Genomic DNA, 14340 nt, shown 5'->3' on the forward strand with positions numbered 1-14340 from the left:
ACATTCTAGAGACGCAAAAGACTTATATTAAATCTGAAAAAAGGGGTAACCTAGGTGCCCTTTAAAGGGGAGCTGTTATGCAGAAATCACTTTTATAAGGGGTTTAAACAGGTGTGTGTGAAGATAAGCATCAGTGTGTGATTACAAGCAGCTTCTGATGGTAAAAATGTATTCTATTTTTAATAATCACCAGCGCTTGACATGAACTTTTTTGATCACCCGCCACTGTGGCTAGTAGTTTTCCATTATTAGCCACTCAGCATTTTTACTAGCCACAATTATATTGTTGGGAAAATATATTTTATACACATAAATATGACTTTGACATGCTAAAAATACTATATTTACATTTTGCGTTATCTCCACATGCCTCCTTATTATTTTATTTTTTTGTGTGCCGTGTATTAGAGCTGCACGATTCTGGCTAAAATGAGAATCAGCAGTTGAGGAAATTCGTCTTGACAACAACTGAAGTAGATCTTGTCACATGACTGCTTTTTAGTTCATTTCAACTGGTTAAGTTCAGAGCATTCGGCCTGGTGTAAAACAGAACCCAAACGGCTAAAAAAACCAACAAAGTATCATTTTTAACCTTGAAAGCACCTTTAAAATCACATCAGTGGCCTCTATTTGTAATGCATAAAGATTCTCTCTGTAAAACATTACACGGCATCACATAAGTGACCTGTTTTGAAACTTTTTTTTTTTTAAAGGAAGCAAGAATGTTTGATTTGTGGAGGAAAAAGTGTGCAATTTTCTCAGTGTCTGCCTGACTGACAGCCCAATCCAGACTGCAGTGGTGATATTGATGGAAAGTCCTGATGTCAGGAAGGAGAGCAGGAGACACACACACACACACACACACACACACACAGACAGATGAAACTGAAGGACAAACAGTCCTCCTCTTTGCATGTTCTCTCAGCCCATGTGAGACTTGATAATAGAGAATCAATTTGCTGCAGCTGCTGTTTATACACAGACACATTGGCTTGATTGTTTACTAGACATCTGCGTTAAATTACACTTAAAGCGTGTCTGTGTGCTTCGCTGACATCTAGACATCATCAAACAGCATTTGTGATGCTTTTGCCCTCAGTAATGTGGCGGCTTAGTTCTCAGTGACAGAATGCCGAGCCAGAAATAAAGGAATAACTGTAAGTGATTTACTGTAATTTGAGCGTATCATCATAAACAGTGTTTATAACTGCTTAATATCTTCACAAGGTTGTTTTAATGTCAATGGACTAAGTTATTGTATCCCTTATTATTATCATTATTGATAAAAAATGTTAATTAAGTGCTGTGCACACCATACATAGCATATATGCATTTAAAATGTATTAATTATATATATATAATGTATTAATTTATTGACATGGAATTATTGTATAATTTTCTAAGACTTTATTTTGATGGTATTACACATTTTGTTGACTAAAAGTTGCATTTCAAGTACATGCCAATTAATTCTCGTTTGAGTGTCAGTAGACTATCTGCTAAATATCTGTTGATACTGCTCCTTCAACACAATTAACCAGTGGTGGAAAGAGTACTGCGAATTCATACTCAAGTAAAAGTACCATTACTTGCCTAAAAATGTAGTGTGAGTAGAGTAAAAGTATCTGTTGTGAATATTACTCAAAGTATGAGTAAAAAGTAGAGCTCTCAGAAGTACTCAAGAGTAGTGAGTATTCTGCTGTTAAAAGCTGGTGCATTTACATTGTAATTTGTGCATGTGTGTGTAAACGTAACATTCTGTAGTGCATCAAGTTATTGCCCAGCAGGCACACAATGTCATAAGCATGGCCAGACGGAATCTACAGACGTTTTTTGTTATTTCTGCAGAGAATTTTGGTAAAAATCTGCGGATTTCTGCGGAATTATTTTTGGAGTATCCAGCATAGTGTCATAACTAAAACCTTAATAAATGAAATAAAAAGTAATAAATTGCTGGATAAAAACTGAATAAATTCAGATTTACTCAAGTAAATAAACAGAATTAATGATGAGCTAAAATCTGCAGAATTCTGCGGAAAATCTGCGGAATTCTGCGCACAGATTCCGTGTGGGCCTAGTCATAAGATGTTAATATTAGGTTAAATTTAGGTTGTGATGTCAGATAACCAAAATTCAATGTTTAGCCAGCATCTAAGGACAACGCTGTTTTAATGTCCAATAATAACATTTAGAACAGATTTAGATTTTTTTTAGATTTGATAATTTGTATTCTAGTACTGTATTGCCAAAGGGAGAAAAAAAAAAAATATATATATATATATATATATAGGGCTCGACAATAAGGACTGCCCGATGGCCCGGGGCCAGCTTGCGAGACACTCGGGCCAGTGTACAGAATGTTACTGGCCCGATCGGGCCAGTGCTGCCTTTTTGCCTGCCAGATTAAGCCAGAGCTGCGTGCTGCGACTGTCTGTCAATTGTGTGCAAATACAATCTTACGGTGCTTTCACACATAGACGTTTGTTTCGGAATCGGTCTCGTTTCCCCCCGTTAGCGCGGTTTGTTTGGCATATCCAGCAGTTGCGCTCAGCGCTCGCATCAGCGCCCGCATCCGCACCAAATCAATCAGTCCGAGATCGCCTGAATGAGACGTTCTCTGCCCTATTGAGCGGATCGATTGTAGTGAGAAAACAAAACAATGCAACGAACTAACCACCCAGGCTATATCACAGTGTATTATGATTGTGTATTAGCCATATACACGGCTATATGAAGAGAGAATGATGAGCTGGGCGAGATGTCATTCTTACCTGTAAATGCGAAAGTGAAAGCATGCTGAAATATTACAGAGAGCTGTTTATCCAGCCTGATCTCAGTTTATCCGTCAGGAAAATTGACCGAAGTTAATATCTGATCATTTTTCCATATTTTAATCATATAATATGTTGTGTTAGGCCAGTTGTTTTGTTCATTTCCGCACTGACAGCTCAAAAGACAGATCAACATTGATCTTCTTCGCGATCTGATGAAGTCTCGGTTCATCTGCTATGTCTCTCTATAATTTAAGCCTAAAATGCAGAATTCTAGCCAACGTTTCTTTAATAGATTGATTAATTCAATAGATAGATTGAAATGAGGCTCTGTATAAGAAAGTCTAACCTCTCTGATTTGTATTTGGTGACGATGTCTGTGGGTTGTTAAAATTGTTAAAAGTTGTTAAAAGTGCACAAAAGTGCACATTATAAAATATTCTATACACAACTGGTCAAAAGTTTGGGGTAAGTATAATTTTTATATATGATAAAATAAGCTTCTTCTGCTCACCAAGGCTGCAATTATTTCATCAGAAATACAAATTATGAAATGTTGCATAAAATAACTGTTCAAAAGTAGTTTATCATATAATTTATTCATTTATTCCAGTGATTTTAAAGATGAAATTTCAGCTTCATTACTCCAGTCACATTATCCCTCAGAAATCACTAATATTAATTATTATTATATTTATTAATGGTAATAGTAATAAAAGCAATAATGTCTGGAGTAATAATTTTATTTGAAACTACATACAATAAGAAAGCAGTTATTTAAATGTTGATGAATATTAAACAATTAAATTTTTTTTACATTTAATAAATGTAGCCTTGATTAATTTTCCTTAAAAAACATTTCAAAAATTACCGTAAATATATATACACTTGAAGTCAGAGTTATTAGCCCCACTTTGTTGTTTTTTTCTTTTTAAAATATTTCCTAAGTTATGTTTAACAGAGCAAGGAGATGTTGATAGTATGTCTAATAATATTTTTTTCCTCTGAATAAAGTCTTATTTGTTTTATTTTGGCTAGAATGAAAGCAGTTTTTAATTTTTTATGAACCATTTTAAGGTCAAATTTATTAGCCCCTTAAGCTAATTGTTTTTCAGACTGTCTCCAGAACAAACCATTGTTATATAATAACTTGCCTAATTACCATAGCCTGTCTAGTTAACCTAATTAACCTCGTTAAGCCTTTCACACACACACACACACATGCGCGCACACGCACACATACACAGTCAAATAGCTATTAACTTTTTTTTTAGGTGGGGCCAGTGAAAATTTTGGCCGGGCAAGTAAAAATCAGAACCACTGGCCTGATCGGGCCAGTAGAAAAAATCCTTAGCGTTGAACCCTGATATATATATATATATATATATATATATATATATATATATATATATATATATATATATACTGCATGTACATATCTCAAAACAATCACAAATTAAATAAATCTATGCACAAATAAGAAAATAATAACCATATTGATGTTTAAAAATTAGGGTATACATCTCTCCATCTCTTTCTCTCTCTATGTAAATTCCCTGTTGTTTTGTTCTTGTACTAGAGTTGGTAAATGTTAAGTAACTATTGACTTCAAGTTTAGCTTAAACCATGAAGCAGTATTAATACATTGAAATGCTGTACTCTGATGAACGTTCTCTTTAAAAATGCATGCCTCGTGGCACGTGTGTGTAGCAGTGTAAATCAGTAATGTGCTTTAATGCACAGCTGCTCACCAGGCTAATGCTAATGCCGGTGTTTCTGACACCATTAACCTCTCTGAAACACTGCAGATCACTGTGAGCTCTGCCAGCGCTGCGTTTGCCAGGAATCATGTCGCTTTTTTTGTCAGAAAGCTCTCAGACACTAGTTTAAGTCCTGTGTTACAATACACACCGCGTCATGATACGCCAGTGTAAATCTTTGATAAGAAAAGGTGTGAATGTGTTGTTATCGTAGAACAGCAGTAGACGGTGTTCACAGATTCACTCGTCGCAGCTTTTTTTTTTTGTTTTGTTTCTTTTTGGGACAGATTTGTGCAGTTCAGCGGCCTCGCTTTTCCCCGGACCCCGAGCATCAATATTTCATGGTGCTGCATTCTCCAGCTATCAATAATAAAATGCTATATTCTTATAAATATTCTAAAAATAAAGTGTGATTTTCTGCCGTGCAGCTGCAGGGATGAAAGTTTAATGTTTGTCTTGAAGGAAGCTGTGAGACGTTGAGGTGGCGCTTTCTTCCTCAGCGCAAAGTCCAGCTCTTATTATTATTATTTTTTTGTGCCGAGGCTTCAGGGTAAAGCGCTGGTCAGCGCAAACTAAAGCTGAGGAATTATCTGCTTTACACTCCAAATAAGGAAATATCTGACGTGTGCTGTAATAAAGATCATCAAGCCTGTTGGAAGTACAAAAATGTACTGCAAATAACATTTCTTTAAACCTGACATGTGTATAAACTAGGGATGTAACGGTATCAGAATTTCACGGTACGGTAATACCTCGGTATGAATGTCACGGTACGGTATTTATTGAATCATTTACAGGAAAAAACAAAACTTATGAAAATACTCCAAAAAAGTGCCAAAAGTGTCAATGACATACAAATTAGCCATCTATCTGTAAGCTTTGAAACAGGAACTTCAATTTTAATAACAAAAATTAATAAACCATGTAAAAAAATTAAGTTTCAATTTAGTATTGTTGAAAACTCATCACATTCAACATTTAATCACTCACTCACTTAGATAGAGATGGGTTTAAAGGAAAATTATCATATAAATATAATCTGGTAAAAGCTGGTATCTCTGGGTATTTACAATGTCCCCTGCAACAGAAAAAACCCTCTCATTTGGGACTGAGGTTTCTGGGACAGAGAGATATGACTTGGCCCAGGTTGACAGCAGTGGGTAACGTTGTGCATTGTCTTTCCCCCACTTGAGAGGACAAGCCATGAGTGAGATAGAGATCTCATGTCTGCATCAATCTGAACAGTGTGCTGTGTTTCTGCAGTCCCCATGACTGATTATTAGTCGTATTCCCCAACTTGCAGGCACGTGCACACACAGTGCTCAACCTGTGCAGTGCACATGCCCTTTTTAGTCTTGGATAGAAAGTTCCCTTCCAAAATGATCAAAAGTGCCCCCGCGATGCGACATACCCTCCGTCCCGCTTTACAGTACGCGCGCGACAACACAGCTGATAAGAACTCGCGCGACAACACAGCTGATAAGAACTCGCGCGACAACACAGCTGATAAGAACTCGCGCGACAACACAGCTGATAAGAACTCGCGCGACAACACAGCTGATAAGAACTCGCGCGACAACACAGCTGATAAGAACTCGCGCGACAACACAGCTGATAAGAACTCGCGCGACAACACAGCTGATAAGAACTCGCGCGACAACACACCTGATAAGAACTCGCGCGACAACACACCTGATAAGAACTCGCGCGACAACACACCTGATAAGAACTCGCGCGACAACACAGCTGATAAGAACTCGCGCGACAACACACCTGATAAGAACTCGCGCGACAACACAGCTGATAAGAACTCGCGCGACAACACAGCTGATAAGAACTCGCGCGACAACACAGCTGATAAGAACTCGCGCGACAACACAGCTGATAAGAACTCGCGCGACAACACAGCTGATAAGAACTCGCGCGACAACACAGCTGATAAGAACTCGCGCGCGACAACACAGCTGATAAGAACTCGCGCGCGACAACACAGCTGATAAGAACTCGCGCGCGACAACACAGCTGATAAGAACTCGCGCGCGACAACACAGCTGATAAGAACTCGCGCGCGACAACACAGCTGATAAGAACTCGCGCGACAACACCGCTATTCAGTACGCGTGCGACAACACCCGCTTTAGGGTTTTCCAGCTCTTTTTCATCCCCGCTTCTAGCAGCACACTCCATTTCCGCATTACTGGATCTGTAGCGACAACAGACCACAAGGGATTATGGCCAAGCCTGGGCTGATGGGAATTGTAGTTTCCGGTACCTCCCGTTCGCTTCATTCGCCTGAGCAAATTTTCTCAGAAGACCTATAGTTTCACCGAGTCATGCGACTACGGTAATATCGAAAAAAATTAATATTGCGGTATGACGGTATTTACAATACCGTTACATCCCTAGTATAAACCGCTACGAGAAAGAAAAAAAAACATTTAAATTCTCAGATTCTCTAGTTCAGGGGTGTCCATACTTTTTGGGCAGAGGACCAGATGCAAAAACAAAAAAAAACGTTGTCGCGGGCCAAATTTTACATACATCAAACAAACACGCGCATATATATATATATATATATATAACGTCTAAAAACCAATGAGAACAGAAGTCTTAAGCCAAAAATATTTCAATGGCGGCAGCTGCTTGTACATGATAAATAAACTCAATTATGTTCTATGGGTTTCAGCCATGAGGCGTCACTAGACCCTATTTACTGGGACACATGCCCCAGTAAAAATCGCCTGTTCCCCATGCTTTGAGTTAGTGTTTACTTTTTATATGTAAGTGCATTATTTAAGGGAGTTAATCCCAGAATAAACATTATTCTCTATGTACAACGAAATCAATGCTTGTAAAAGAACTGTAGTTTAATTGAAACAAACTGACGCATACATACAGAAAAACTTAATGCTGGCGTGCTGCTCCTGCTCCCGGCGTGAATCCTTAGGAAAAATAATGCGCTGCTCATACAGATACGGCTACTGAGAATGCGCGAGTGATTTAAAGTAATGTTGCACGTCTCCGCAGTAAACTGCAGCAAGGCAGAACAAGGTCTAACATATGAAATACATGGCCAGCAGGGGGCAGCTATGTAACATATTGAGCATACTGAACTGATATACTGTAGCAGCCAGAGCACGCGAGCTAATCTGTGTGAAAGCGCCATTCTTTCTTGAGCTTTTTTTCTTTCAGTAAAGTTTTTTTAATAAGATTTTAATAGGCCCTAGTGATCAACTGTGTATTTTTTGCCTATTTATTTAGACAGCTGTGTGTGTGTTATACTATATAGTTTAACTGACTGTTAGCCTATTTTAAACTAGGAGCTCTGAACATAATTCGAATAACAAATTCGCTTCCACGACCACGTCTTATTAACGCATATCCTGGTTTTAATTAAAGTTATACTTTAATAATTGATTATGAAATGGAATAATTTGTTTCTAAAATAGTCCTACTAAATCTATAAAACTAAAGAAATAACATTGTAAAACTAGCCCAACAGCCAGGAGGTGTCAGCATGCAGTAAGTTTTGCAAGTGTGCAAAACTAATGGGTGCGGTTAAAGGGTCACGAAACACCAAGACACATGTTTTGAGCTGTTGACAGTCGTATATGTGTCCCACACTGCTAAAAACACTATTAGGACACCTATATTTCACTAAAAAGTGTAAATTGGTTGTTTTTGCGTTATTTCAAGCAAATTCGTACTTCCGGTTTGAAACGAATTTTTGAAGCTGCGTCACGGTCATGACATAATAGCGTGTATTCCAGCGTGCAGACTGGACGTCTGTGCCAGAGTGAGTGTTATTACCAATGACTGTAAAAAATATGGACGACGCGACAGCCCTTTTTCCCATTGAACGCCTTGAGGGCAAAACGCCTGCTTGACGGGCACAAACTGTCGCAAAAGACTGCTGAAATTGGAGCCAGACATGCGCAGAAGGACTGTCTGATGGAGCCAGAGGAGGAGCCGCGAAAATGAGCGGAGTCGAGCTTCCAATCAAACGCTTTATGTAAAATCAACTACGCCCCCCGAACTTCTCAGCATGCGTTTGCTGTCATATCAACACAAATGGATTTAATAACGTTAACAAATATGAGGGTTTTATATATTCAATCGCGCCAGCTCCAGGCCGCAGCGCACAACTTACTCGCGGCGTCGCGGGCTGATTCCGGCTCGCATGCGGCAGCGCCGGCTCGCTCGGCCGCCGCATCTGGCTCGATTGACTCGGACTGGGATCGGGCAGTGAGTCCAGGCATCCGGAGTAGGTCCAGCAGAGGTAACATTAGTCAGTCTGAGCTCTAAGAGATAAGTCTCCGGCAGGCGAGAATCTAGCCGGAACTGTGTCTTGCTATCTGGGTGGTTAGGCGTGTATCAGCAAACTAATAAAGCCCGAAAAAAGCCCTGAACTTAGCGAATAAACAGTGTTCCACCAGGATCATGTATGTCAGAAACTATAGTTTACTGCTAAACTCATTTTGTCATGGTAAAATAACACAGAAATCGAATAATAACATTTCAGTCTACTTCAGTCTCCTGCCGAAGCTCAGACGCCGCGCTTTGAGAAACTGTCAATCACAGCTGTCAATCACGATGACACGCCCAGCATTAAATTACTGCTAAAAACAAACTGTTTACAAAAATGAAGATCTGCACCTATTTCAGCACAATAACCAGTGCCTTAATCGACCAGAACTATCTTTCGGGACATTTTATTGCAAGTGTAATATTTTTTTTTTATTTGGGCTCAAGTCTCCTTCATTAACACGGAGGAGGTGGGCTTTATGACTTGTACTGCAGCCAGCCCCCAGGGGGCGATCTAACGGCCGAAACCTTCACTCAAACGTAGGCTTGCGGCACACTTGGTTATTACGTCTTACAGTGTGATGCATTAATGCATGAGTAAGGCTTGGTTTAAACCAATCAGCGCGCTCTATTGTGCAACTTCATTAATATTCATTACTGTCACAGTGTTTAGACGACAGACACACCACGTTGTGTTGGCAAAACAAGCGTGAAGTGTTGCTTTTATAGTTTGCAGCAGTTAAGTTTCGTTTTCATTTTCTCTCTGTGAGAGCTCAGACTCACGTGTAGATTAACAGTGTACGCGACGCTCGACAACAATAACTTATGTGTCTAAGGAGGATTATTGTTTACCTGAGAGCTGTTCTCATCTGCAAACGCTGAGATCTGGATTCGCTTGTAGTCTTCTCTTAATAAAGACGCGGCTCTAGTTGCTGGTGATTGTCCTGTCTCTACAGATTTGGTAAGTGAGCGACCAGTGCTCTTTGTTTATTCAGTTTGTTCATATCGAACTAAGTTAACTATTGCACCGAGTGTAAACATGTTAGCACCACAACCAAACTTTAACCTCGTGTAGGGTTTTTCACCGCATTTAGTGACCGGAATAACACAAGCGGCTTTCTGACGCTACCTGCCGTGTGCATCTAAGTTTCCGGGAAATGCGGAGGGTTTTTTTCTCTCATTTGCCGTGCGGTATCAAACATTGCATGAAAAATACACGCTTAGAGCAGCTCATCGAATCAAATATCTCGTTTGTCGCGAGGGGCATGAATGAATTCCCTGAATGAAAGAGCCAAACTGCAGTTAAAGTCCAACATTTAATAATTTGGCAAATAATTCGACTACAGATGTAGGTCAAACACCATCACTTTCTCCTGTGTGTGTGTGTGTGTGTGTGTGTGTGTGTGTGTGTGTCTATTTTGACTCTGAAACTCACGCATGCCCAAATAGACACTCCCACACCATCTTACTTTAGTTCCTCCGACACTCTCCCCTAAACAGAGCTGGACACGCCCACTTTTCTGACTTTTTCCAAAGTAGAGGTGTGAAAACACCCTGCTGAAATGAGGGGGTTTCATGGCCCTTTAAGGGCCTGTGGCCTAGTAAAGCTTTATGTCTAGCAACATCTCTGTTTTCAGCAATTAATGGCAAGAAAATTGGATACCCTCATAAAGCTTCTCTCACCTGGGTGTGAAGTCGCAGCCCTGCTGCATGAATGCGCCGAGGGAGAACCAGAGACTGTTGAAGATGCCGAACTCATTGGGGGGCTGGTCGCTGGGCGGACCGTCGGAGCCTTCCTCTGGCTCCTCGGTGTGCCACTCGTACGGGCTGAAGCGGCTGACCAGGAAGAGCACCACGCTCACGCCGATGTAGGCGAACACGATGCACATCCAGATCTCGTAGGCCAGCGGGTCCAGGAAGGAGAAGACGCCGGGTTTGGACTTTTGCGGCTTCTTGATCATGATGGAGATGCCCAGACTCATGAAGGGCTTGGAGAAATCAATCACCTCCTCCCGGACCAGAGTGATGGTCAAAGGGGCCACAGCGATTTCCGCTTTCTGTGGATGGAGGAGAAAGGCTGAGATTAGGGATGCAAATGATGATCCAGTAGTTGTCGATAAGACTTTTAATTGATACAACAATATTGATTTTCCGTTGATAGAATGGTTCATCATTTACTTATCCTTTACTGGATTCAAACAAATATTTCGAGTTTCATTTTTCTTCTAAAGGGCACCTATGATGAAAATCAACATTTGTGAGCTGTTTGAACACAATTGTGTATGGTTTAGTGTGTCCACAGTCATATTGAAGTGACAGAAACACAACGAGTCTCTTTTTTGAAAATTCCTGATTGTAAAATTGGATCCAAATGTCATTGATTTTGAGGCCTACTGCAGTCTGATGTAGGAGTGCAGTTTTCCCTGCGCTGAATTGATTGACATGAGCATATTAACCTGTCTCCATAAATTAATACATGCCCACAGAACAGGATTTGCAAAGAAAATCGGATTAAAAGATTTGTGTAACTCTCTGTGATCAGCTGCAATTTAAGAATGAGTTTAAACATTTTTAAAACTGTGCATGTTTGTAATAAATACCATAAAACCATATTCATAACCTCTGGAATTAGCACAGTCACATAGAGGCTATATGAGAACATTTCAGGTAATATTCATGACCCTTCCAAATATGGTCAAAATCAACAATCTATTATAAGGGCCAATTCTAATAGGGTTGCAAATAGACTTGCAAAACCATTTCTGGAGAATTTTCATACTTACCTCAGCCACATATGTTCAGAGAACAATTTAAAACATTGCATTAGTGTATTCTATGGCACATTTAAAGGATGAGTTATGCTATGTGCGTTGCAGTACACCTCATAGTCACGCATGTGCTGTTGTAATTCCTTATTGAGCTACCAGAAGCTTTACTGTGGCATCAGTGTGTCCAAACATAGTTTTTACAGCCCATAAATTTCCACCAAACCCTTTTTAACAGGTCTAGATAATGAAATATCTTGTTAGCGATTCATTTTATGGCACATTTACAGTAAGTACAAGATTGAAGCGGTTGGTTTTATCAATGAGTGAAGGCTCTTGGGCATCCAAGGGACTTGCAGACAGTAATGTTTACACTGCCTCAGTGATTTAAAACAAGTAAAAGGTCATAGCTCGTTAATATTCATGACCCTCCCAAATATAGTCAAGGTCAACCATCTACTATTAGGGGCCGATTCCAATAGGGTTACGAAAGGACTTGTAAAACCATTTCTGAAACCAATTTTTACACATACCTCAGCCACATATATTCAGAGCACAATTTAACACATTGCATCAGTGCATTCTATGGCACATTTAAAGGATGAGTTACGCTGTGTGCTGTGCAATACACATTACATAGTCATGTCTGTGCAGTTGAAATTCTTTTATTGAGTCACTAGAATCTTTTCTGTGGCATCAGTGTGTTTTACAACCCATAAATTTCCACCATACTATTTTTAACAGGTCTAGATAATGAAATATATTTTGAGCGATGCATTTTATATTACATTTACAGTAAATATAGTATTGGAGGAGTTTGTTTCATCAAGGAATGGATGCTTTTGGGCAGCCAAGGGACTCAATGGTTTAACACAACTAAAAGTTCATAGCTCATTAATATTTATGACCCTTCCAAATATGGTCGAAACCAACAATCTATTATAAGGGCCAATTCTAATAGGGTTGCAAATAGACTTGCAAAACCATTTCTGGAGAATTTTCACACTTACCTCAGCCACATATATTCAGAGAACAATTTAATACTTTGCATCAGTGCATGCTATGGCACATTTAAAGGATGAGTTACGCTATGTGCTGTGCAATACACATTATTTAGTCTTGTCTGTGCAGTTGTAATCCCCTTATTGAGTCACCAGAAGCTTCACTGTGGCATCAGTGTGTCCAAACATGGTTGTTACAGCCCATACATTCCCACCAAACCCTTTTTAACCGGTGTAGATAATGAAATATCTTTTGAGCGATGCATTTTATAGCACATTTACAGTAAATATTGTATTGGAGGAGTTGGTTTCATCAATGAATGGAGGCTTCTGGGCATCCGAGGGTCTTGCGGACTGTAATGTTTACAGTCCGCAGTCCGCCTCAGTGGTTTAACACAAGTGAAAGGTCATAGCTCATAAATATTCATGACCCTTCCAAATATGGTCAGAACCAACCATCTAATATTATGGGCCGATTCCTATAGGGTTACGAATGGACTTGCAAAACCATTTCTGGAGAATTGTTACACTTACCTGAGCCACATATATTCAGAGAACAATTTAAAACATTATATTAGTGCATTCTATGGCACATTTAAAGGATGAGTTACGCTATGTGCTGTGCAATACACATTATGTAGTCTTGTCTGTGCAGTTGTAATCCCCTTATTGAGTCTCCAGAAGCTTTACTGTGGCATCAATGTGTCCAAACCAGGTTGTTACAGCCCATACATTTCCACCAAACCCTTTTTAACAGGTGTAGATAATGAAATATCTTTTGAGCGATGCATTTTATAGCACATTTAAAGTAAATATTGTATTGGAGGAGTTGGTTTCATCAATGAATGGAGGCTTCTGGGCATCCGAGGGTCTTGCGGACTGTAATGTTTAAACCGCCTCAGTGGTTTACCACAAGTGAAAGGTCATAGCTCATAAATATTCATGACCCTTCCAAATATGGTCAGAACCAACCATCTAATATTATGAGCCGATTCCTATAGGGTTACGAATGGACTTGCAAAACCATTTCTGGAGAATTGTTACACTTACCTTAGCCACATATATTCAGAGAACAATTTAAAACATTATATCAGTGCATTCTATGGCACATTTAAAGGATGAGTTACGCTATGTACTGTGCAATACACATTATGTACTCTTGTCTGTGCAGTTGTAATCCCCTTATTGAGTCACCAGAAGCTTTACTGTGGCATCGGTGTCTAAACATGGTTGTTACAGTCCATAAATTTGAGCGATGCTTTTTACAGCACATTTACAGTAAATATAGTATTGGAGGAGTTGCTTTCATCAATGAATGAAGGTTTTAGGGGCGTCTGAGGGACTTGCGGACAGTAATGTTTACACTGCCTCAGTGGTTTAACACAAGTAAAAGGTCACAGTGGAAGTAGGGCATCTTTCGTCCCTCCTGGTGCCTGTAGGAAAACATGAAGTGGTTTCACTGTTGGATTTAATTAGAGGCCTCCAGCAATAGAGAGAGAAAGCGATGCTGTTAATGCAAGCAAGAGGTCGCATTCAAACTCTATGAAGCACGTCTGCAGTTCAATACAGAGTCGCAGAGCAGAAAACGCTGTATTGTATTCCTCTTTTTTTTTTTCTTATAAAAAAATCCCTTGAGCAACCCAAGGCTCATAATTAACATTTTCTGCAATTCCCACTAACTTGAACTGAAGATTGTAATAGACGTGAGTAATTTGTGAATCCGCCTGCCCTCTAAAGC

The 14340-nt window shown here is 39.6% G+C and overlaps 1 protein-coding gene and 1 long non-coding RNA gene across 14 annotated transcripts in view; one reads left to right on the plus strand and one right to left on the minus strand.

Annotated features, from left to right (window-relative positions):
* gria4a (glutamate receptor, ionotropic, AMPA 4a) overlaps window positions 1-14340 on the minus strand; it is a 202852-nt gene that overhangs the window by 57973 nt on the left and 130539 nt on the right. For all 9 annotated transcript variants that reach the window (XR_012390439.1, XR_012390438.1, XR_012390437.1 and 6 more), the window contains 1 exon segment: window positions 10520-10893. Coding sequence is in view for 5 of the 9 variants with exons in the window: in XM_068213508.2 (XP_068069609.1) it covers window positions 10520-10893 (374 nt within the window). In the remaining 4 variants the exon portion in view is untranslated.
* The window catches only part of LOC141377928 (uncharacterized), a 163357-nt gene that overhangs the window by 18861 nt on the left and 130156 nt on the right, over window positions 1-14340 (plus strand). The window lies entirely within an intron of this gene.

Source organism: Danio rerio, chromosome 15 (assembly GCF_049306965.1).
Source record: "Danio rerio strain Tuebingen ecotype United States chromosome 15, GRCz12tu, whole genome shotgun sequence".
Lineage (NCBI taxonomy): Eukaryota > Metazoa > Chordata > Actinopteri > Cypriniformes > Danionidae > Danio > Danio rerio.